Below are 27,445 nucleotides of genomic sequence, written 5' to 3'. Positions count from 1 at the left end.
AGTTATATTATTGGGTATTTTGTACATGTTGTAACTGAATCACCAGTAGATTAGGAGAAAACGTGCACAGCCGATGCTGCTTCTGGCTAAGTTTACGAGACAATACACAGGGTGATCTTCATCCAACAATGCCTATCAGAACAGCAGATACAGTGTAAATGGTAAACCGTCATGTCCAGTGATGTTTTATTACAAATTTCACATTTTATTGACCAAGTTTGTTAACACCTGTTCGTTCACCTGATCTCTGAAGGTATACAATATATTTTTTTACTGTGCATAATACTTGAAAAATCTTATGCATTATATCATGTGAGGATTTGTTTTGCTCTGTAGAATCTTTGTAGGGGGTTTTGGGTAACTGACAAGGGATTCAGATATCTGTTTATCCGGACAATATTTGAGAAAACGATAAGCAAGGTTTGATTAGTTACTCAATAAGATTTTACCAGATGTATATTCTCATGTATAGTTCATCACTGCCTTCATCATGTTCAGGCATAATGTGCACAGGGACATGAGTTTCTCCAGGAACTGTCATGCAGTGGGATGAACAAACAAGGTCATGCTCCTTCACCTGATCGACCCTTGAAGATCCGGGGTAGAATAGGTCTTCAGCAACCCATGCTTGTCGTAAAAGGCGACTATGCTTGTCGTAAGAGGCGACTATCAGGATCGGGTGGTCAGGATCACTGACTTTGTTGATGCATGTCATCCATCCCAATTGCGTGGATCGATGCTCATGATATCAATCACTTGATTGTCTGGTCGAGACTCGATTATTTACAGACTGCTGTCATATAGTTGGAATATTGCTGAGAACGGCATTAAACACTGGGATGAACAATCAAGGTTCTGCTCCTTCACCTGATCACTGTAGCGTGACTAGCTGTTGTTCCCTGATGGACGGCACGGCCCACAGATACTGTCTATTGTTTCCTGTCTATGTGAAGCTCATGCTAGTTTCAATCATCACTAGATTGAGTCCCATTGATTTCCTGGGTTGTGATCATCTGTGATTTTGGACAAAGTAATTATCGAATAATTTGCATTGTTCATGGCAACTGGCCGAAGAGAATCAGTTCATCAGTTTATCATAGGAGGAAGTCATTTCTATGTACATGAATAATCATAATCACGTATATATTTTGTCAAAGGGACAACTAGCATGGTAGGAAATATTTTGATAAAAAAATAGAAATTATTTATGCTAAATCAAATAACTGTTGGTGGGGTATCTCCAGTATGCTGTTTCCTGGTATCTCGCACAGGTGTTGTTTGTTACCTGGCATCTCGCACAGGTGTTGTTTTTTACCTGGTGTCTCCCACACAGGTGCTATATGTTACCTGGTGTCTCACACACAGGTGATATGTGTTACCTGGTGTCTCACACACAGGTGGTATGTGTGACCTGGTGTCTCACGCACAGGTGGTATGTGTTACCTGGTGCCTCACACACAGGTGCTATGTGTTACCTGGTGTCTCACACACAGGTGCTCTGTGTTACCTAGTGTCTCACACAGGTGATATGTGTTACCTGGTGTCTCACACACAGGTGGTATGTCTTACCTGGTGTCTCACACAGGTGCTATGTGTTACCTGGTGCCTCACATACAGGTGCTATGTGTTACCTGGTGTCTCACAAACAGGTGCTATATGTTACCTGGTGTCTCACACACAGGTGGTATGTGTTACCTGGTGTCTCACACACAGGTGGTATGTGTAACCTGTGTCTCACAGGTGCTATGTGTTACCTGGTGTCTCACACACAGGTGGTATGTGTTACCTGGTGTCTCACACAGGTGCTATGTGTTACCTGGTGTCTCACACACAGGTGCTATGTGTTACCTGGTGTCTCACAAACAGGTGCTATGTGTTACCTGGTGTCTCACACACAGGTGGTATGTGTTACCTGGTGTCTCACACACAGGTGGTATGTGTAACCTGTGTCTCACAGGTGCTATGTGTTACCTGGTGTCTCACACACAGGTGGTATGTGTTACCTGGTGTCTCACACACAGGTGGTATGTGTTACCTGGTGTCTCACGCACAGGTGGTATGTGTTACCTGGTGTCTCACACAGGTGCTATGTGTTACCTGGTGTCTCACACACAGGTGGTATGTGTTACCTGGTGTCTCACACAGGTGATATATGTTACCTGGTGTCTCACATAGGTACTATGTGTTACCTGGGGTCTCACACACAGGTGCTATGTGTTACCTGGTGTCTCACACACAGGTGATTTGTGTTACCTGTGTCTCACACACAGGTGGTATGTGTTACCTGGTGTCTCACACACAGGTGCTATGTGTAACCTGGTGTCTCACACACAGGTGCTATATGTTACCTGGTGTCTCACACACAGGTGCTATGTGTTACCTGGTGTCTCACACAGGTACTATTTGTTACCTGGTGTCTCACACAGGTACTATGTGTTACCTGGTGTCTCACACACAGGTGCTATGTGTTACCTGGTATCTCACACACAGGTGCTATGTGTTACCTGGTGTCTCAAACACAGGTGATATGTGTTACCTGGTGTCTCACACACAGGTGCTATGTGTTACCTGGTGTCTCACATACAGGTGATATGTGTTACCTGTGTCTCACACAGGTGGTATGTGTTACCTGGTGTCTCACACACAGGTGGTATGTGTTACCTGGTGTCTCACACACAGGTGCTATGTGTTACCTGGTCTCCCACACACAGGTGCTATGTGTTACCTGGTCTCCCACACAGGTGCTATGTGTTACCTGGTGTCTCACACAGGTCCTATGTGTTACCTGGTGTCTCCCACACAGGTGCTATGTGTTACCTGGTGTCTCACACAGGTGATATGTGTTACCTGGTCTCCCACACAGGTGGTATGTGTTACCTGGTGTCTCACATAGGTGCTATGTGTTACCTGTGTCTCACACAGGTGGTATGTGTTACCTGGTGTCTCACACACAGGTGCTATGTGTTACCTGGTGTCTCACACAGGTGATATGTGTTACCTGGTGTCTCACACACAGGTGCTATGTGTTACCTGGTGTCTCACATACAGGTGCTATGTGTTACCTGTGTCTCACACAGGTGATATGTGTTACCTGGTGTCACACACAGGTGCTATGTGTTACCTGGTGTCTCACACACAGATGCTATGTGTTACCTGGTGTCTCACACACAGGTGATATGTGTTACCTGGTGTCTCACACAGGTGATATGTGTTACCTGTGTCTCACACAGGTGATATGTGTTACCTGGTGTCTCACATACAGGTGCTATGTGTTACCTGGTGTCTCACACACAGATGCTATGTGTTACCTAGTGTCTCACACACAGGTGGTATGTGTTACCTGGTGTCTCACACACAGGTGATATGTGTTACCTGTGTCTCACACAGGTGATATGTGTTACCTGGTGTCTCACACAGGTGCTATGTTGTACCTGGTGTCTCACACACAGGTGGTTCGGTTACCTGGTGTCACACACAGGTGCTATGTGTTACCTGGTGTGTCACAAACAGGTGCTATGTGTTACCTGGTGTCTCACACACAGATGGCATTATCAGATTGCTTTATCTTCTGATAATCAATCAATATTAGTTACAACTTAATCTGACTTACTCTTGCCCAATTTTCATTGTTTGGAAGTCACTTATTTCTTCTTATTTCAACTATATGAGAAAATGGCGAAGGTGATTAATTGCCAACCTTAATCGTGTAACTCATTTACATCCTGCCTTACTGTCTACATGTCTACAGCCTATTACTGATTTAAGTTTGAAACATATTTACATAAGGACTATGTGACAAAAGGCATTTATAAGTTTATAGGATACAGATTTATTCTGATTGGAACATTTGAGAGCTTCAAATTGCCCCTATTAGCTTATCATAATAGCTTTTATCATGTTAACTATGATAAGAAGCACACTTTGTAAGTATTCAGTACTGATAAGTTGGCAATATTTGGTTGTTCCTTTGTTTGTTTGCTTGTTGTTTAACGCCACATTCAGCAATAATCCAGCTATATGATGACGTTCTGTAAATAATCAAGTTTGGACCAGACAGTGCAGTTATTGACATCATGAGGAACGATCCACATGATTGGGATATGATGACATGCAACCAAGTGAGCGAGGTAGTTAGTCACCCGTTAGTCACCTCTTACAACAAGAATAGTCACCTGTTGTGGCAAGCAATTAGGTTGCTGAAGACCTATTCTAACTCAGATCTTCACGAAGCAGCAATATTAGTACAACACACACTGAATGTTAATGACTTGCTAAAGTGATGTGTCTCTGGTTAATTGCCATTATTGTTAATAGCTAGTTTTCTCAGATGTAAACCAGAGAATACATTTTGAGTTTTCAAAACTGTAAGTCAGAACTTCAGTGATTCCTGTTGGCCAGACAAAATTTTTTACTTGTTTTATTGAACCCTGCTCAACTTGTGTTCTTGCTGGTAAAACAAAAAACTACAATATGACCTGATGTTTTTTTGTATTTCTATTAAGGGAGGCTACACTAACAAACTAACTACACTAATCACAATAACTGATATGAAAGTCTTAGCGCCATTGGCTAATACTCTACCAACAGCCAATCAAATAGATTGTTTCTTGAGCCTATGGCAAAACACTTTTAATGGCAGCAAACACACATAAAGACTAATGGACCAAAGGTAATGAAGATCAAGTTGTATTCATTCTTGTTGCCAATTTTCTTTTATTATGTCCGTTCACCTATCTGTCATGTTTTGTTTCCAGAGCATAACTGTGTAACCTTTTAATATTTTATTATGAAACTTTGCATATTATCAAACACATGCTAACCTTTTGACACGTGCCTTTCCATGTTTTGATATTTCCAAAAATAATTATTTCTTGTGTTTCCTTGTTTAACTTAGTGCATAGTGTCTGCATTGGGGACAGGTTTTCTCAGAAACTATAGAAGTTACCATGGTTACATTAATTAAACATTGCATGCTTATCTGAGACATACATGTCAAGACTGAGTTAAAAAGTTGATGCCGTAGTTATTATGTTTTCCGGATTTACCCTCCCTTACTCCCTGCTTTACATTTTGCGCTTCCTGTTAGCAGTGCAGCATTTAGACAATCATCATTGAGGTGAACACGTCATATTCTAAAGTGCCTGATACACAGGAACGATAGCGAGCAATTGTGATAATGTTGTTTTCTTGTTTGACCTGTTCTCAGTGAAATATAAGTCACCTCCACAACTCCATGGTAGTAGTTAATATTGGAACTGGGAAATATAATTAGGAAATATTTAATTCCAATTTGAAATATTTTACTGACATTTCTGAAGACTAGTGGGCCCAAATATAATATAAGGCCTCTAAATAAATCCTTGCTATCTGTGTTCAATCTCTTTTGTGAATGAAATCAAAACTTAATTCAATATTGATAACATTTAGATATATATATACTCGGACCCCATGGTACTGCGGCATTCATCGTATTGCGGCATTTGTGATTTCCGATAGTTATGTGTACGACCATAAAAAGAACAACAATAATAATAATAATTCATTGCATTTGAATGATGATGACGATGACGATGATGATGATGATGATGATGATGATGATGATGATGATGATGATGGTTACAATGAAACTTCCTAACTGAATAAAATAAATAAATTAATAAGCGGCAAGATAAAACTTTCTTTAATAAAAATGTCGCAATTGTAAATTTCCTCTTCCTCATGTTCCTCAATGGGTTTTTTTCTGTGTAGTGTTTCATGACTGTGTGTAAATCAACATGATTGTAAAGAAGACAGATGACACCTGTTGTAGTCTTGACATGCTTGGCAGATCACGGGCATGCAACACGGTCAGGATGTAGGAAGTGTCTTGTACAAAGATGTGTAGGATCTTCCTTCTTCACCTGGCATGCTCAATGTCATTCGTCTAGCTTCCCTGTCTGACACAACAGGTTGATCCAGTGTGTGTCAGCAGAGAAGGTTCTCAAGTAAAAAAATCCAGGGCTTGGAAATCAGATATTAACAGTGCAAGATTAAATTGTTTTAGATATAATTTTTGTCTTCTTTGTTTGTCAGGTGTTCTTTTTTTAAAAAAAAGTGACCAGTCGTGACATTTATTTCCATGCATTTTGTGAAATGTTAGGTGTTGAATAAAAGGGAAATGCCAGTAAGCCTGTATGATAAAATAGTTGTATGAAATGAATGTTAAAATGGATTGCAAATATGTTCGTAAAGGTTTTGGAAAATGGGTACAGATCATTATAAGGCTGAAATGCAAATACAGCCAATCAGAACCTGTCTATATGACTTGAGGGGCGGTCGGGTAGCCTAGTGGTTAAAGCGTTCACTCGTCACGCCAACGACCCAGATTCGATTCCCGACATGGGTACAATGTGTGAAGCCTATTTCTGGTGTCCCCCATGTGATATTGCTGGAATATTGCTAAAAGAGGCGTAAAACCTCACTCACTCACTCACTCACTCACTCACTCACTCACTCACTCACTCACTCACTCACTCACTCTCTCTCTCTCTCACTCACTCACTCACTCACTCACTCACTCACTCACTCACTCACTCACTCACTCTATGACTTGTGAATGCATGTGGTACACTCTCTGTAATGTAACTCTCTGTACTCTTCACAGGCAAATCTCAGAAAAACATTTATCAGACTATTGAAAATATATTATTGTAGCATTGGGGTAAATAACTCAAATCCAAAGTGCCCCATTGAGGGGAAAAGTGATAGCACTGTTTTCTTGTTTCCATTAGTCATATTCACCTCAACCTGTGACTCATGTTGTTCGTCTTGCAGTTACAACATCAACAGGTTTGCCCAGTAATTATCTCATACACCTCGCCCACCTCTGCCCTGCTGAACTGATTTCCCATGTAAAGCATACCGGTCTCTGGCAGGTGTGACAGGAATAGATGTCTCCCATGTCAAAGTCCAGGGGCTTATAGCAGGGTAGGAATGGATGTCTTCCATGTCAAAGTCCAGGGGCTTATAGCAGGGTAGGAATGGATGTCTACCATGTCAAAGTCCAGGGGCTTATAGCAGGGTAGGAATAGATGTCTCCCATGTCAAAGTCCAGGTGCTTATAGCAGGGTAGGAATGGATGTCTCCCATGTCAAAGTCCAGGGGCTTATAGCAGGGTAGGAATAGATGTCTCCCATGTTAAAGTCAAGCGCCTTATAGCAGGGTAGGAATAGATGTCTCCCATGTCAAAGTCCAGGGGCTTATAGCAGGGTAGGAATGGATGTCTTCCATGTTAAAGTCCAGCGCCTTATAGCAGGGTAGGAATGGATGTCTCCCATGTGAAAGTCCAGGGGCTTATAGCAGGGTAGGAATAGATGTCTCCCATGTCAAAGTCCAGGGGCTTATAGCAGGGTAGGAATGGATGTCTCCCATGTCAAAGTCCAGGGGCTTATAGCAGGGTAGGAATGGATGTCTCCCATGTCAAAGTCCAGGGGCTTATAGCAGGGTAGGAATGGATGTCTCCCATGTGAAAGTCCAGGGGCTTATAGCAGGGTAGGAATGGATGTCTCCCATGTGAAAGTCCAGGGGCTTATAGCAGGGTAGGAATGGATGTCTCCCATGTCAAAGTCCAGGGGCTTATAGCAGGGTAGGAATGGATGTCTCCCATGTCAAGTCCAGGGGCTTATAGCAGGGTAGGAATGGATGTCTCCCATGTCAAAGTCCAGGTGCTTATAGCAGGGTAGGAATGGATGTCTCCCCTGTCAAAGTCCAGGGCCTTATAGCAGGGTAGGAATGGATGTCTCCAATGTCAAAGTCCAGGGGCTTATAGCAGGGTAGGAATGGATGTCTCCCATGTCAAAGTCCAGGGGCTTATAGCAGGGTAGGAATAGATGTCTCCCATGTCAAAGTCCAGGTGCTTATTGCAGGGTAGGAATGGATGTCTCCCATGTCTAAGGTGCCCAATTCGTTATGCAGAAAGGTAGAAGTGTGTGTGTACGAATCCCGGTTCACCCTGAAAAAGTTTGTTGGGTTTGTCAGCACCATACCTGTGCTAGTGGGTTTCACCAAAGTGGTAAACATCTGAGACCTGCAACGCTTTGGGCATTCGTCCCACATTAAACTGACATGCCATAATTAATATAACTGTAATATTGTTCAAAGCAGTGTTAAAACTGGTTAAACCCAACTCACTCACTCTAGCAATTTGGGAATAGATGTCTCCCATGTCAAGGTCTAGGAGCCTCTGTCAGGGTAGAAATAAATATCTCCCTGATAAGGTTAGCAGGAAGTCCATTTTTACCCATCTTCCCGAGGCAAGAGAGTTAACTGACTTTAAAAGTCCAGTTTCCACCCTTGCCGAACTAGGCCGGAATTCCTGGGCTCGATCGTAGAGCCACCAGTGGCTATTACGAGTTATGTCCTTTCTATGCCTCTCCTATTGACCAATCAGATTCAACCTCTCGTATCACTTGCATTTGCTTCAAACAAAATGGTGGCGCCCAGTCAAGACGATCTGATTGATTATCAAGATCTATATTGTGATAAAACACAAAGTGCATCAAATCACGTGAGCACCTTGATTAAAAGCATGAAAAGATTTCTGTTGACAACGAGTTAGTGGTGCACCATGTGCACATGCTTTGCAAATCCTGCAGTCGACCGAAATCTGCATGACACTTTACGAACCGGATTTCGATTTCGGTGCGCGATTTTGATTGGACTATGCATAGACTCGTTAGTCCAGCCAAAATGTAACTCCATTTTTCCAGCCTAGTTCGGCAAGGGTGGAAACTGGACTTTTATAGTCAGTTAACTCACTTGCCTCGGGAAGATGTTTTTTACCTGGACTTACCTGTACAAGTGTCCATATCTATCATGTCTGTCCCACAATTGTTTGTTGTATTTTGAACATTTTATGTACAAAAACTGGAAAACATGATGAGGAACCAATCCTTTGATACGCTAGGGTCTGGGATTTTTGTTCTAACAAATAATTTGTTCAACCCAATAATAGTACAAAATAATTTGCAAAAAATTACAAAAACAATGTAATTATTCGTTGAGCATGCTGGATCTAAAGAAATGAATGTGTCCCCTGGGATATTAAATGGTGAGCCCATCACTGTCGGGCTGATGATCTCAAGTGTTGTTCGGAGTATGAATTCAAATGAAAGAAATCAGCCTACTTTGAACACATTCAGTTTGTCGGCAGGTGGTATCTATAGGCAAGGGCCATCATGGGTATCAGACATGCCTTTTTTAAACACAAGTTTGATGGATGTTGGAATGAAGCTGTGATCGATTTCAGTCAAAGAAATTCAACAACATAGTGGATAGTTTAAAGTGATAAGTGTAACTGTAAGATCAATAAAACATAGGTCAGGTTGCCATGGTTTCGGCAATCCTCATCAGTGTTCGAGCCATTACTATCAGTCATAGAGGTGTTAAATATTTGAACCAACCTGAGTAGGTTTCATTATACTGATTCTTCAATATTAATGTCTACACAGGAAGGGGTGAAAACCTGGTGGAATCAATGATAGTCAAAGTGATGCTTCACTGAGATGTAGTCATATTTTTATGAAGAAAAAGGATGGTATTTCAAAGGGAGGTAATTCACCAGACCAGCATCTGATACAGCCAGGAGGCAGCAGCAGCTGAGGTTTCATTGTGGGATGTGACTATGTGATATTGTGATTATCCAGTAAATTTGCTGATCTGGCACTGACAAAAATCTCATTTATAAAATGTGTTTGGTAAAGTGTTTTTTTAAACCCACAAATGGCTAAAAAAAGAAAGGCTGACGGTAATAATTGGGGAAAAAGAGAATTGTTGATAGGGAGAATTGTGGACAGGGAGGATTGTGGACAGGGAGAATTGTGGACAGGGAGGATTGTGGACAGGGAGGATTGTGGACAGGGGGAATTGTGGACAGAGAGAATTGTGGACAGGGGTAATTGTGGACAGGGAGAATTGTGGACAGAGAGAATTGTGGACAGAGAGAATTGTGAACAGGGGGAATTGTGGACAGAGAATTGTGGAAAGGGAGTATTGTTGATAGGGAGAATTGTGGACAGGGAGAATTGTGAACAGGGGGAATTGTGGACAGAGAGAATTGTGAACAGGGGGAATTGTGGACAGAGAATTGTGGAAAGGGAGTATTGTTGATAGGGAGAATTGTGGACAGGGAGAATTGTGGACAGAGAGAATTGTGGACAGGGAGAATTGTGAACAGGGGGAATTGTGGACAGGGAGGATTGTGGACAGAGAATTGTGGAAAGGGAGTATTGTTGATAGGGAGAATTGTGGACAGGGAGAATTGTGGACAGGGAGGATTGTGGACAGGGGGAATTGTGGACAGGGAGAATTGTGGACAGGGAGAATTGTGGACAGGGGGAATTGTGGACAAGGAGAATTGTGGACAGGGGGAATTGTGGACAGGGAGAATTGTGGACAGGGGGAATTGTGGACAGGGACATGTGGTTGCTTGCAGGCGTGTAACAATGCAGTGGATACTAGGTCCATTGGGATACTCTGTACCACGATGTTAGTATCATATTGGTAGGTCCTGTTTCGATACAAAATGATACAAGTGTGCAATGCTATGAACATTTGATGTGAGTTTAATGCTGTTACGATCCTGCTTGTATGCACAATCACTGAAGCAGCTGGTTCAGCAACTGCATCATACATATAACATAAGTAACTGATCACACTGTGCAGTGCAGATCCATGCACAAGTTACTTATTAATAACTTCCTTGTTTGACATAATAAACGCCCTTGGGACAAAAAATGTGACAAAGAGTGGTGCTATTAAAACCATTCACAACAAGTTAAATTTGTCAGACATCTTGTTGTAGTTTATTTTCGATACCGAGTAACCAGGCAATTATATTCCCCTTCTACATCCTTGTTTTATGTCTTCGTAGGTCAGGAGCTTAATATAAAATTACTTACAGATTGGTTAGAAGTTGGTAAGGGGTATCCACCGGATTTACATAATATGCATGCATGTTTATACCTCTATAAACACTAAACTATTACAGCTTTTTCACAAAATGATCTTGAAGTGAAATGTGCAATTGAATCTAAAAGATTTTATAAAAATATTAATTGCCTTAGTAGTTGGGTAGCCTACTGGTTAAAGCATTTGTTCGTCACACCGAAGACCCGGGTTTGATTCCCGACATGGGTATAATGTGTGAAGCCCATTTCTGGTGTGCCCTGGCGTTATATTGCTGGAATATTGCTAAAAGCGGCGTAAAACCATACTCACTCACTAATTGCCTTATATGTTTATGAATGAATAGCTGCTTGCTTTTCCTCCTGAAAAACATTATGCCTGGGGTTGTAAGTCCCTCAGAATTGGGGTATCAGCAGTGTCAGTCCTTGAGCACTAACCTAGGAGTTTTCTTATATCTTACGGGGCGGTCGGGTAGCCTAGTGGTTAAAGCGTTTGCTCGTCACGCCGAAGACCCGGGTTTGATTCCCGACATGGGTACAATGTGTGAAGCCCATTTCTGGTGTGCCCTGGCGTTATATTGCTGGAATATTGCTAAAAGCGGCGTAAAACCATACTCACTCACTAATTGCCTTATATGTTTATGAATGAATAGCTGCTTGCTTTTCCTCCTGAAAAACATTATGCCTGGGGTTGTAAGTCCCTCAGAATTGGGGTATCAGCAGTGTCAGTCCTTGAGCACTAACCTAGGAGTTTTCTTATATCTTACGGGGCGGTCGGGTAGCCTAGTGGTTAAAGCGTTTGCTCGTCACGCCGAAGACCCGGGTTTGATTCCCGACATGGGTACAATGTGTGAAGCCCATTTCTGGTGTCCCCCGCCGTGATATTGCTGGAATATTGCTAAAAGCAGCGTAAAACCATACTCACTCACTCACTCTTATATCTTACACTAAAAAATGTTGATTGGATTTCCACTTTCCTTCTTTCAATGGGATGGTTTGAACTCAGGGATTTACATTAGATCAAAAGTCTGTTGTAAATGGTTATGAGTTGGCCTTCCCATATTGGCATAAATATATCCCAACTCATTTTGTTCTGTTACTGTGGCTTAATACATGTAATATAATGGCTTTGTAGTGGTGACTTTCCACTGTTCACAGGCCCAATAAAGAGGAAGAGGCTCTTTATAATGCTTACCTGGTATTTTATATTATTGCATGGAATGCAATGTCAAATTACAAATTTCCTAAATTACCCAATTTTAAACAAGATATTATTTCCCAATTTGAATGCCAAGTGCACTTAGTTTGAAATCATAGATAAATCCTTGGGTACTCATATCTTGTGAACCTTTGTCACTTCATTGATGTAACAGCTTTTGAATGCCACAGAGTATAAGCAAACATTTATCCATATCCACAGTAGGCTAGCCCGTGGTCTTGTGGTAGAGCGTCCGCCCGGAGAGCGGAAGGTCCGGGGTTCGATCCCTGGCTGCGTCATACCAAAAGACGTTAAAAGATGGTACTTGTTGTTACCCTGTCTGGCGCTCGGCATTAAGGGGCTAAATCAAGGACTGGTCGGCTCGGAGTCAGTATACTGTGTCTGAGTGGGGTATTCATGTTAAACTGCGGCATGGTATCTCAGTGAGCTAGCACTATAAATCGGCATCAGTCCGGACTAGTACAAGCAGCCACACAAACACACACACGTACATGCACGTCGCTCTATAAGTGCAATAATCTTGGACGCGACGTTAAACCCCATTTCACCTCACCTCACCACAGTAGGCTAGCAAACAAACCATGGCCTGAATGACTTGAGACTTCCTGATAGGATATGCACATACTGTGGTGCAGGAGTAGGCTGATAACACTATCAGGCTGCCAACTGTCTGATTGTCCTTGGGCTGAGTGTAAAGGTACCTATTACTAGTTGACATCAATACAGTGCTTTCTATGGGGCTTATTCAGGGAACGGGGCCAGTAGGTAGCCTAGTGGTTAAAGCATTTGCTCATTCTCCTGATCCGGTTTTGATTCTCCCCATGAGTACAATGTGTGAAAACCTATTCTGGTTTGCTCTGATGTGATGTGGTTCGTATATTGCTAAAAGTGGCCTAAAATCTAACTCACTCACTCAATCAGACTCAATGAACAAATACTGAGTGAATGTAAGTATGGTTTTACGCCACTTTTAGCAATATTCCAGCAATATCATGGTGTGGGACTCCAGAAATGAACTTCACATATTGTACCCATGAATTGAACCAAACCCAGTCTTTCAGTGTGAGAAGCAAACACTTTAACCACTTGGCTACCCCACTGCCCCCCCAAATACCAATAGAAACCGTTCTTGGAAGTTACATTGATTGTTATGCGAAATACACTTTGTTTGAAGAGAGACCTGTTAAGATTCGGGGTAGAATAGGTCTTTAGCAACCCATGCTTGCTGTAACAGGTGACTATGCTTGTTGTAAGAGGTGACTAACGGGTGGTCAGGCTCGCTGACTTGGTTGATGCCTGTCATCGTATCCCAATTGCGTAAATCGATGCTCATGATGTCAATCACTGGATTGTCTGGTCTGAACTTGATTCTTTACAATCAATCAATCAGTTTATTCATATATAACTGTAAGGCCACAGGCCCATAGTACAGAATACATGACAATGTGGAAACGGTTAGAAATATTACAAGGATTCATTTCTTAATAACACGGCATGATATATAGAGAGAGATTTTGTGTAGCCGTTTTGCTCACATGGGATATTAAAGAAATAAACTTGTATTTATTTGGATGTACATAGTATTTCTGTTCAATATATTTTTTCCTTAAATTATCATATTTACAACATACAAGTAGAAAATGAAATTTATCTTCAACAAAATTGAAGCCCATTTCTGGTGTCCCCCGCCGTGATATTGCTGGAATATTGCTAAAAGCAGCGTAAAACCATACTCACTCACTCACTCTTATATCTTACACTAAAAAATGTTGATTGGATTTCCACTTTCCTTCTTTCAATGGGATGGTTTGAACTCAGGGATTTACATTAGATCAAAAGTCTGTTGTAAATGGTTATGAGTTGGCCTTCCCATATTGGCATAAATATATCCCAACTCATTTTGTTCTGTTACTGTGGCTTAATACATGTAATATAATGGCTTTGTAGTGGTGACTTTCCACTGTTCACAGGCCCAATAAAGAGGAAGAGGCTCTTTATAATGCTTACCTGGTATTTTATATTATTGCATGGAATGCAATGTCAAATTACAAATTTCCTAAATTACCCAATTTTAAACAAGATATTATTTCCCAATTTGAATGCCAAGTGCACTTAGTTTGAAATCATAGATAAATCCTTGGGTACTCATATCTTGTGAACCTTTGTCACTTCATTGATGTAACAGCTTTTGAATGCCACAGAGTATAAGCAAACATTTATCCATATCCACAGTAGGCTAGCCCGTGGTCTTGTGGTAGAGCGTCCGCCCGGAGAGCGGAAGGTCCGGGGTTCGATCCCTGGCTGCGTCATACCAAAAGACGTTAAAAGATGGTACTTGTTGTTACCCTGTCTGGCGCTCGGCATTAAGGGGCTAAATCAAGGACTGGTCGGCTCGGAGTCAGTATACTGTGTCTGAGTGGGGTATTCATGTTAAACTGCGGCATGGTATCTCAGTGAGCTAGCACTATAAATCGGCATCAGTCCGGACTAGTACAAGCAGCCACACAAACACACACACGTACATGCACGTCGCTCTATAAGTGCAATAATCTTGGACGCGACGTTAAACCCCATTTCACCTCACCTCACCACAGTAGGCTAGCAAACAAACCATGGCCTGAATGACTTGAGACTTCCTGATAGGATATGCACATACTGTGGTGCAGGAGTAGGCTGATAACACTATCAGGCTGCCAACTGTCTGATTGTCCTTGGGCTGAGTGTAAAGGTACCTATTACTAGTTGACATCAATACAGTGCTTTCTATGGGGCTTATTCAGGGAACGGGGCCAGTAGGTAGCCTAGTGGTTAAAGCATTTGCTCATTCTCCTGATCCGGTTTTGATTCTCCCCATGAGTACAATGTGTGAAAACCTATTCTGGTTTGCTCTGATGTGATGTGGTTCGTATATTGCTAAAAGTGGCCTAAAATCTAACTCACTCACTCAATCAGACTCAATGAACAAATACTGAGTGAATGTAAGTATGGTTTTACGCCACTTTTAGCAATATTCCAGCAATATCATGGTGTGGGACTCCAGAAATGAACTTCACATATTGTACCCATGAATTGAACCAAACCCAGTCTTTCAGTGTGAGAAGCAAACACTTTAACCACTTGGCTACCCCACTGCCCCCCCAAATACCAATAGAAACCGTTCTTGGAAGTTACATTGATTGTTATGCGAAATACACTTTGTTTGAAGAGAGACCTGTTAAGATTCGGGGTAGAATAGGTCTTTAGCAACCCATGCTTGCTGTAACAGGTGACTATGCTTGTTGTAAGAGGTGACTAACGGGTGGTCAGGCTCGCTGACTTGGTTGATGCCTGTCATCGTATCCCAATTGCGTAAATCGATGCTCATGATGTCAATCACTGGATTGTCTGGTCTGAACTTGATTCTTTACAATCAATCAATCAGTTTATTCATATATAACTGTAAGGCCACAGGCCCATAGTACAGAATACATGACAATGTGGAAACGGTTAGAAATATTACAAGGATTCATTTCTTAATAACACGGCATGATATATAGAGAGAGATTTTGTGTAGCCGTTTTGCTCACATGGGATATTAAAGAAATAAACTTGTATTTATTTGGATGTACATAGTATTTCTGTTCAATATATTTTTTCCTTAAATTATCATATTTACAACATACAAGTAGAAAATGAAATTTATCTTCAACAAAATTTAAAGAACATAGTTTACATAATCTTAAACATTTTGGTATTTTGTTGTGCCTGCCAACTTTAACCATTAACCTGTGTGAGCTGCATCTAAATTGTGTTAATGATATTCTTCATTTTCTTATATTTACATCAGTTAAATATTTTTCTGCACATATTTACATTTTAGAATATCTATAATATTCGCATTTGCTAGAAACATCTACAGTAGATCTCCATGTTTGAAAGTACATGTCAAAAAGCGTCTGCCTTATTTTGGATATGAACATGGCATGATTCTCTAAGAAACATTGGTTGTCCCAGATGTAACCATACCCACATTTATACAGTAGACATTTAACATTGTATGTCCAATTTTGATCTCCATTCTTTTCATACAAAGCATTTTTTTTACACTGGCATTTTTAGTAATTTTAACCAATATCTCATGATTTCTAAGTAGTGATATATATACAAGGGCATGCAACCACATTCACAATAAACCATTACATTAGAAGTACTGTGTTTAATACCAAGAAATCTTTTGCATGCGTATAAATGTACAGATTCAATTTCTTTAGCCCCTTAAAAACCTCATATTTCCGAACCATAAGAATAGGAGCCATTTTTGTGTCAGAAAATTTGAAGAAAGATTTATAAGCACCCTCGCTAAAATGTTCAAACGTTTGTAAAATTCCAAATAACATCTTTTTAGCTTGGATTGCTGCATTACACATATGTCGGTTCCATGATAATTTACTTGAAAATATTACACCAAGATCTTTATATGAGGTTTTAGTTTAAAGTAATTGTCCCCGAAAGAACCACTTTTCCTTTTTTGACAGCATATTTCCTTTGCTAAATACAACAATTTTCGTCTTATCTAGATTAACATTAAGTTTCCACGTATCACAGTACAATTCTCACTGATTTATCAAAGTTTGTAAACCTTTTACAGTACTTGAGAACATGATTATATCATCTGCAAATACTAACATAATTTTTTTTATAAGTTCAGTATGTAATTGTATACCATCATCATAATTTCTTTTGATTTGGGCTGCAAACCCATTAATAAAAAAACAGAACAAAAAAGGGCTTAATACACATCCTTGGCGTACACCAGTATGGCAGATAAAAGAATCTGAATACATGCCGTTATGTTTAACACATGATTTAACTTCCTTATAAATACCACACAACAATTTACCCATTTTATTACTGACACCATGTGAATTAAATAGATACCATAACTTATCTCTACAGACTGAATCAAATGCTTTAGAAAAGTCTACAAATATAGCGTACAATTTTCCACGTTTACATTGAATATACCTATCTATAAGAGCCTGGAGGATAAACATATTATCAGTGGTTGAGTAACCTTGTCGGAAACCTGCATGCTCTTCCTCAATCTTATCAAGTGTTTATTAATAATGCTGAGAAATATCTTACTGAATATACTGGTAAGTGTAATCCCCCTATAATTTTCAACATCTGTCAATGAGCCTTTTTTGTGAATTGGAACGATAGTTCCAAGTGTCCAACCTTTTAGAAAGTAAGAGGTATCCATTATTGTATTAAATAATATTACCAAATACGACAGGGTATTATCAAGAGAGTGTTTAAATAATTCTGTTATAAGTCTATCAAATCCAGGGCTTTTCAAATTTTTCAGATTTTGAATAGCAGATTTAATTTCTTCTTTTGAGATTGGGGAATCTAATATTTTCATTGCGAAATTGGTTTCATCATTATCTAAAGAGTTCAGCTGGAAGTTATTTGTGGAATTTTTGAAGTAATTAAACCACTCATGCATTTCTATGTTACTTTTAGTTTCCTTCTTTTTGCTGATGCTTTTCAAGGTCGGCCAAAACTGTTTTGATGAGCTGATACTTTCTTCTAGTTTTTTTCTGCTTCTATCCATGAAATTTTGTTTCTTTTTTCTGCAAGTAGCTTTATACTTATTTTTCAAATCAGTGTACTTAGCAAGTGAGTCTTTATCCTTTAATTTCCTGAAATGGTTTAAAAGAGTGCATCTTTCCTTCTTTAACAACTCACATTCCCAGTCAAACCACTGTTTACTTTCTCTGTTAGGGCTACTTCCCTTTTCATTACATTCCCTGCATATGCAATAGCTTCTGTAAATAACGATACACTTTCATCAATATTTGTAAAAACAGAGTTCTTTACAGAGCACCATCATATAGCTGGAATATTGCAAAGTACAACAACAAACAAACAAATCGTTTAAAGAGATATACATGCTGGTATCTTTTCTGAGCATGATCATAACTTCATCATGTTTATCATGTTTATATTAAATATTATTTTGTGTAATCAATTATCTTCCAAGCATCTCAGTTTTAAAAACATTGTCTGGGACAGTATAAGAAGGAGTAAATACGCTGTTTGACATGTTTTTCTTCAGAGAGGAAATACAGCAAGATGATATAGAGAAGGATTGAGTGCTGTTAGGTGATTTTTCTGTTGTCATTTATGATTGATCATTATTTGATCATTGATTGTTGAGTGCTGTTATGTGATTTTTGTGTTTGCATTTATGATTGATCATTAATTGATCATTGATTGTTGAGTGCTCTTAGGTGATTTTTGTGTTTTCATTTATGATTGATCATTAATTGATCATTGATTGTTTGATCAGCTTTGAAATTGGTAAGCAATTGCCAAGTGGTATGACTACCGCAATAGTGCATCACAATAGTGTCTTACCTGTTGTAGTACACTTGTACAACTCTATATTTCTCCTATGGTTTTGGCAGACATAACCTTGTCAATTAGGGTCACCAGTTGATTAGATATAAGGTATTAAATAACATGAGTATGAAACCGTTTAATCACCACTAAATACATGAGAACATCAACTTTATCATGGAACTTAAAGCTTAAACTTATATGCTGATAATGAAAGTGTTGTGATTTGTGTTGATGATTCGTGATGACAACCATTTATCAGAACACTATCCTTTTGAACTTTTTTCTATTTGAGCTGTTGAGATGGTGGATGCACTTAAGCGTTCTATGAATAAATCATATCCTTAGAGCCTATACTTGATTTTAATGTTTTCATATTGATTTTATTAAAAGACAGTGGCATTCTAAATCTGGAATAAATCTTAACTGCACTAGTAGTTGGAAGACAGAAAAACATGCCATGCCTTCTAGAATGCTTGTGAACATTGCCCTAATTGTACCGAGGCCTTTGGATCAGAAGCATTTTTCGACTAATCCCTTGTCTCTTATTTTGAATATGAAAACTTTCTGTCTGTAGGGTTATTGACTTGCATTATGCAAGGGATCAATACTGGTGGTGTCCCAATTAATTGAAGTAATCGAAGATTGATCAGAAGGTCCTAACAGTCAAGCAATAAAACACAATTTCCATGTTTAAACACAAACGAATTTGCCCCCTCTCATTAGGCCCTAAGGACCCATGAAGATCCGGGGTAGAATAGGTCTTCAGCAACCCATGTTTGCCGTAAAAGGCGACTATGCTTGTCGTAAGAGGCGACTAACGGGTCGGGTTGTCAGGCTCGCTGACTTGGTTGATGCATGTCATCGTATCCCAATTGCATGGTTCCATGCTCATGATGTCAATCACTGGATAGTCTGGTCCAGACTCGATTATTTACAGATGGCCGTCATATAGCTGGAATATTGCTGAGTACGGCGTTAAACAATAAACAAACAAACAAACATTAGACCCTAAGATAACTTGTTTCCTGAAAAGGATTATTCACATTTTACTGCTTAGTACTTGCTAAAAACTGAGAAAGAGTGAGGTCCAAGTCTTTATTGAAAAATGAAATGTTGATTTAAACTGGGTAAGTATTTGTTTTAGGTGTGATTTAGTTTGACTGAAGTGAACATTGAAAAACAACGAAATGACACATACTGATCAGCTTCGTGTAAACGATCAGGATGTTCCGAACATCAATCATGATTTAGCAACCAGTTCCTTATACTAATCAATACTGTTCAAATATTCATGACAAGTAAAATATTTGATCACAGACTAACAAACAATCAAACCATGTTAATGGCAACCCTGCTCTCAGGAGGCTTACTCTTTTGTTATGACTTTAATAAAAATGGATATTACTTGGTATCCATGAAGTTTACAGATTAGAAGAAATATATTTACCTGGCTGAATTAACTGGAACAAGTACCATCCAAAGGAACCATTTGTGGCTTCATGGGCTGTTAAAATTATTTTACCATGGTTATTGATGGACATGTATTCCTGGGTTGTATACCCCATCGCTCTCAAATATCCCTTTACCCTCATTGAATATAAAACTTATTATACTTTCATTGAATATAAAATTTATAACCTTCAAGAGACATCAATTATGACAGCTCATCATTTGACCCTCAGGTCATATTACCATGGTAACAAGCCACTTTATGTTTCTGTTCAATGGGACAAAAGGCCTGGTATTAATAGGCATTTTACAATTATACTCACACTCTGTAACTTATAAATGTGATTCATGAAAACGTAAGCACAACCAGGCATGTCCAGCTCCAGTGGAACCTCATTATTCAATACTTTGTTTCTTCAGACATGTACTTATTATTGAGGGAACAGGTGATCTGGTTATTTAATTTGTTACTGAGAGATGCACATCGTGGTTGAATCCTCTGTGGTTTCGGAATCGAAATTTGCCATTTGATTGCCAGCTCCATACTGTAGTATACGACCCATATCACTTCAACTATTTGCATATCCTGCCATTATATGACTGAATTGCAGTGTTAAACACCCACTTCACCCAACTAAACCTGTTATCATAAATTTAAATTCATTACGTATGAACGATGATTTATTGTCGATGACATGAATGCTGTTTAGTTTAATGTGGCTTCAGCATGTTCAATGGTGATGTATCGGTACAGGTCACAGAGATCGCAAATCGCTAACTAAATATCGATGAAATATCGATAAATATTAGAGAAGGAACTTTAAGCAAATATGCGAGAAAGTCCAGAAAGAAATCAACAGATTTCACACCACTGGTGAGCCGTGACACATTTTTTCATGGGATACTTTGTGGACATTTCAGATATAACAAAAATAGTTGATTTCCGTCTTCGACAGTTGACATTATTGACAATGACAAGTCTCTTACGGAATAGCTAAACTTTATTTCATCACAATAGTTTATGTCAGTTATTATCAATGACAGCAGTTTCATGTCGATAATTTCTTAATAATTTCATACTTTTAAAGTTTACACTGTTTCTTTCATGCTGATTGGCTGAAGGGGTAGTCACGTGATCTGATATTTGGAGTTCACACACCTGTGATTGGACAAAAAAAGTTCACACGATGTGAACAATTTTTTGCGAAATTGATCATGTGAACTTTTGCCGGAACCACTTTCCGGGGTTTCCCCGAATTCTCGATCGGTGTTTGCGATCAACTTGTTTTTCGTTTTTCTTTTTAATACCTGCATTTATCAGAAAGCTCGGAGGTTCACACAGTTTAACCAGCGCTTTTAAATCGTTCACTATTTAATGAACCCATCCAAACTGACGTTCAATTCTTAAATATTTCTTTCCATCAACGATAATTCTGATTATCGATGTTTCAGCCAGCCCCAGTGATGTGCATATCAGCATGCCTTACATTGTAACTTAGAGCACACCCAGTTATTTCTTGTTTCATATGCTTCGTCATCCTGTATGTCAGAATGCAAGAATCAAGCTTTTAGCTCTGGATAGTGTGTTGATTTGATGTTAATTTACTAAAATGAACTTTATTTTGACTAAAATATAACAAAACAATATTTAACATTTTAAATGTTTAAAAACAATTTTTTTGTCAAAATATTCAACATGTTCAATAAAAATATTATTTTTGATTATTGTCTTTTACTTTTGCAAACTATAGAGTAGGACTATGTATATGGTTTACTTTATTGGAGTTGATGTGTGATAACGGAAAGTGATGTTTTTAGCGTTCTAATTGCAAGGTCAGTGTTTTAATAAAAACCTCAGGCCATGAAAGTATTTGAAAAAGAAGACAGAATTTCCACTGACACTGGTAGACATTGGTAGATTGGGAGAACACGTGTGTACATCTGATTGCTATTTCTGGCTTAGTTTACGAGACAACACACACGGTAATCTTTATCCCTGCATATAAAACAATGCCTAGCATAACAAGAAATACAATCGAAATGGTAAATCATCTTGTCTAGTGATGTTTAATCGCAAATTTAACATTTTCATTGACAAAGTTTGTTATAGCGTTGTTCATTCACCAGAAGTGATACAATGCACTTTTTTTACCAACAGAAAAAGAGTTTGATGAAAGTGTAACCCATATATAAGCCAACCCCTTTCTACAGGATCTTTTTTCTGGTCCTCAAAATTTGGCTTATCTATGGTATTATATGGTAGTTTAAAGAATATTGCTGCATGAATCATGAGTGAAGCAATGTGTAGAACAAGTGAGAAATATTGTCAGTGTATGATGTGAACTGTGCACTGAGGACTCAATGGCTTCCCACTCACTGGCACCAGGCCCATGTTTGATTGGTTGGTTATAAATAGCGACTCTACTGCATATTGAACGTTTGCATTCATGGGTGATGGAACATAGTACATTCCAAAACTGTGAAGTATTGACAATGTGTTGAACCCAGAGGGAGGCATACAGAGATTGGTTGGTTGGTTGGTTGGTTGTTTTACGCCGCACTCAGCAATATTCCAGCCATATGACGGCGGTCTGTAAATAATCGAGTCTGGACCAGACAATCCAGTGATTAATATCATGAGCATCGATCCACGCAATTGGGATCGATGACATACATCAACCAAGTCAGCGAGCCTGACCACCCGATCCTGTTAGTCGCCTTTTACGACAAGCATGGGTTGCTGAAGACCTATTCGAATTAAAGCTGATCAGCTAGCTTTGCAAGTATTGTCAGGTGATAAACCAGAGTTCCCGTTTACCGGTAATTACCAATTTTTTTTACTGGTAAAATTAGGCTTGGACCGGTAATTCATGTGACTGTGGACTGGTCACTGGACTGGTAAATAAAGTACATTATAAATCTTTGTCATGTTTGTTGTTGAACAAAACCTTGGTGATATTCATATAAGTATATTTTTTTAACAAAGTCAGCTTGTCCGTCACCATCCGGGTTTCCCCTTGTCTATTTTTAGTCCAAGGAAATAACATTTGCTTTTCTTCGAGGTTAAAAATATATTTGAAGTGATTTTGTCCCGAAATATTTAAAAAAGAAGAAGAGAAAGTTGTGACTGAACTTTGTGTGAATGATCTAAGTTATTTCAGAGATGATGTCATGGCATTGAAAATGACGTTGAAAGAATTATTACCAGGTAATTTTCATACATATTTTTATTTGTTGAAGTTGGTACTGACCAAAATTAGGGGGGACTGGTAAATTTTAGAGTTGCCAGTACACCAGGACTGGCTGTTTTAATAGCCAGCGGGAACACTGATGGGGTTACTGTTATTAATTCAATGGAAATTACACCTCAAGATTTTATGCATAAGAAGTGAAGAAATTGTGATTATATTTTTCAGTTGTGTACAACTACACGACTGGCGGTGTGAAAGGTTGTCTCCCCCTGGAGATAGGTGAATGTGTCCACATACTGGAAGAGTACTGCACTGGATCTGGAGCGGACAGGAAAGGTAAAATACAAATCTGTCGCGGGAGGGGGTGGGTACTTGCTCATGACATGTTCCATAAACCTATCCCTTATTTTAATAAATCATTGAATGTCAAAGACAAATGCTGTTTGAAGTGTGAATTCAAATTGCTTATTATAATTAATTTACCATGTTTAATCAAAGCCAATGAAGGATCAACAACATTTTTATATCAATACCTGTCTGAAAAAAAAGATACTTTGGTAAGCATTGTCTTAATTTTGTGCATATTTGATTTGAATATATGCCACAAAACATCACAGAAGAAAATTGTATGGTTTCAAACTTTTTGCTTTTATTTTTCCATTTCAGGCCTTACTGTATTTTTTACCATAGCAAATATTTAATAAAGAGGGCTGAACTGTGTGACCAGGTGCCTGGTTTCAGAAATGGTGTCCAATCCCAGTCTTTCCACCTCCGGGGGGCACGGGTGGACCAGTCGTCTAAGGCGCCGCGATTCGCTATGCAGAGTTGCGTCCCTTGGGCACGCCAGAAACCTATGATTGTGGGTTCGAATCCCGGTTCACCCCACTTATGTTTCTAGGTTTGTCAGCACCATACCCATGTTCATGGGTTTTACCGAAGTGGTAAACGTCTGAGACCTGCATCACTTCGGGCTTTCCTCCCACATTAAGCTGACACGCCGATCTATAACTGGAATACTGTTAAAAGTGGTGTTAAACACAACTCACTCACTCTTACCACCTCTTTAGTGAAGCATCAGCCCAGAGAGCAGAAGGTCTGTAGTTTAATCCCCAGGCTAAGTCATGCCAAAAGATGGTACTTGTTGTTACCCTGCCTGGGGCTAGACACTGATTAAGGCTAAAATAAATAATCGTCTTGGTTCTCAGGCACTGCCCGCTTCATCATAAAGTCTACTGCACATTTCGTTTATATTTCCATTTTCAAAAAACACTATTACTTAAAAAGCAATGCGATCTATTATGGCACACTTTTACTTCCTTTACACTCGCACTGCTTTACTGCGCATCTCCTGTTATAGTCATGGCGGCAAAAAGAGTTTTTATGCTTGTTTATGTAGGGAGGCCCTTTGCCAGGTCAATTGTACACAACTGTGTCCGTTACATACTAGTGTGAACAATCCCCCCCCCCCCAAAAAAAAACAAAAACAACAACAAACCCCCCAACAAACCCCAAAACACAAAAAAAACACCGCCCACCCACACTATATTTTCAAAAGTCATTTCCTGAGAACCAATTCTTTTATTTTTTTAAGCCTAAGGGGATAAAATAAGGACCGGTCAGCTCAAAGTCAGTATAATGTGTCTGAGTTGGTTATCCATGTTAAACTGTGGCATGGTATCCCAGCGGGCAGCATTATTAGGATATACACACACTTGCCTGCACATCGCTCGCTGTAAGTGAAATAACCTTGAATGCAACGCTAAACCCTGTTTCACATCTTCTGTGTCCAGTCTATATCTTCAAAGTGTAACTAATGCACTTAGTCAGTCAGACATTGCCTTAATTGTACCAGGTTAAGGTGTTATTGTTAAATTAGACAAGACAATACAAAATTTCTTTAAATCATCATTTGATCAAAGCTGCAAATTAATTGAAAAACCTTTATTCCATTCTCTGAGCTGAAAGTAATGTATGGCATAATAGGTACTTTATTAGACTACAACCGTTTTGCTCTTAAACATTCCTAAGCCATGGAAAGATCTTGTGCATGATTCAAAACATCTAAACACAATGCAATTGATAATTTCTACTACATGGCTTGATTTACTTAAGACAAGCAAAGGTTCTAGAATATTTTATGATAACTTTATATCATCATCTAACTTTCCAGAAATTTGTGAGAAGTGGGAACAAGAATTTAACTATCAAATTAATTGGAAATATGTATTTTTACAATATAGAAAATCTACAATAGATACAAGACTTGAATTCAAATTCAAATTCCTACACCAAATAATATACACTAAAAAGAAATTGTTAACGATGAACTTGGTGGACAACGACCTATGTTCATTTTGCAATTCAGACAGTGAAAACATTGCTCACATATATTTGATATCAGCAAAAAGACACATTTACTTAACACTTATTAAAGGAAAACTGCGCATCTCGTGTTATAGTCATGGTGGCAAAAAGAGTTTTTATGCTTGTTTATGTAGGGAGGCCCTTTGCCAGGTTGATTGTACACAACAGTTCCTCTCCCAACTCATAGTGAACTAAACAGTTCCTCTTTCCACTCATACTTCACAAAACAGTTCCTCTCCCAACTCATAGTGAACTAAACAGTTCTTCTCCCAGTTCATAGTAAACTAAACAGTTCCTCTCCCAACTCATAGTGACCGCCTCCGTGGTCTTGTGGTAGAGCGTCCGCCCGGAGAGCGGAAGGTCCAGGGTTCGATCCCGGGCCGCGTCATACAAAAAGACGTTAAAAGATAGTACTTGTTGTTACCCTGTCTGGCGCTCGGCATTAAGGGGCTAAAACAAGGACTGGTCGGCTCGGAGTCAGTATACTGTGTCTGAGTGGGGTATTCATGTTAAACTGCGGCATGGTATCTCAGTGAGCTAGCACTATAAATCGGCATCAGTCCGGACTAGTACAAGCAGCCACACACACACATACACGTGCATGCACGTCGCTATATAAGTGCAATAATCTTGGACGCGACGTTAAACCCAATTTCACCTCACCTCACCCAACTCATAGTTAACTAAACAGTTCCTCTCCCAACTCATAGTTAACTAAACAGTTCCTCTCCCAACTCATAGTTAACTAAACAGTTCCTCTCCCAACTCATAGTGAACTAAGCAGTTCTTCTCCCAGTTCATAGTGAACTAAACAGTTCCTCTCCCAACTCATAGTGAACTAAACAGTTCCTCTCCCAGTTCATAGTGAACTAAACAGTTCCTCTCCCAACTCATAGTGAACTAAGCAGTTCTTCTCCCAGTTCATAGTGAACTAAACAGTTCCTCTCCCAACTCATAGTGAACTAAACAGTTCCTCTCCCAACTCATAGGTAGCTCAACAGTTCACTCTCCCAACTCATAGTGAACTAAACAGTTCCTCTCCCAACTCATAGTTAACTAAACAATTCAATCTCCCAAATTATACTTAACTAAACAGTTCACCCTCCCACCTCATAGTTAACTAAACAGTTCACCCTCCCAGCCCATAGGTAGCCAAACAGTTCACTCTCATAGGTCATAGCTGCTAAGCTGAACAGTTTCCTCTTCTATTGATTGATTAACAAAATAGTTCTCTTTCGCAATGATTGGTCAAATAAACTGTTCCCTCTCCCAACTCATAGTTTGGTCACCAGTTCCCTCTCCCAAGTCATAGTTAGGTAGCCAGTTTGTTATTCCCAATGATTATTGAACTAAACAGTTCCCTTTTCTATTCCATTCTTAATAGCTTTCTCTCTCAAGTGTTGGTTAGCTTAGCAGATTCCAAAATGATAAATAACCTTATTTATCCATTGTATTTCATGATTAAAGTAAATCATTATGAACATTATAGATGGAATTACAATCAGGCATCTTTGCCCTATCCGATCTGTCAGTTCATAATAATATTATCACGTGAAGGAAGTACGCAGTGTATTATCAATGGTACACAGCACAGCATCATCAGTGACTGGTCCACATGCTGTGTAACACATTACACCACACTACCAGGCACAGCTATCAGTGTGGCCAGGTAAGATAACCTGGATCTGTGGAGGTTCTGTGTGATACAGGAAGAGACAAAGACCAGGTGGCATGATATATGATATATGTCCTACTGGATCAGGAAGTGTGATGCATGTGGTAGTCACGTTGCACTTGTCAATAGTTGGCTGTGTTGGGTCCCATGGTTTTCTTGTGTCACTGTTGACAGTTGACAGTTGACATGTATTGACTTGTATTTCCAATTGAATTTG

General features: G+C 39.4%; 1 protein-coding gene across 5 annotated transcripts in view; it reads left to right on the top strand.

Moving 5' to 3' along the window:
- LOC124136721 (dedicator of cytokinesis protein 3-like) overlaps positions 1 to 27,445 on the top strand; it is a 150,638-nt gene that overhangs the window by 10,959 nt on the left and 112,234 nt on the right. For all 5 annotated transcript variants that reach the window (XM_048396860.1, XM_048396862.1, XM_048396859.1 and 2 more), the window contains exon 2: positions 23,415 to 23,525. In XM_048396860.1, coding sequence (XP_048252817.1) covers positions 23,415 to 23,525 — 111 coding nt within the window. The remainder of the gene's footprint in view (positions 1 to 23,414; positions 23,526 to 27,445) is intronic.

The sequence above is a fragment of the Haliotis rufescens genome, unplaced genomic scaffold, assembly GCF_023055435.1.
Source record: "Haliotis rufescens isolate VD_foot unplaced genomic scaffold, xgHalRufe1.0.p SCAF_16, whole genome shotgun sequence".
Taxonomy (NCBI): Eukaryota; Metazoa; Mollusca; class Gastropoda; order Lepetellida; family Haliotidae; genus Haliotis; species Haliotis rufescens.
The sequence above is the reverse complement of the archived record's forward strand: the minus strand, read 5'-3'. Positions and strand labels throughout refer to the sequence as shown.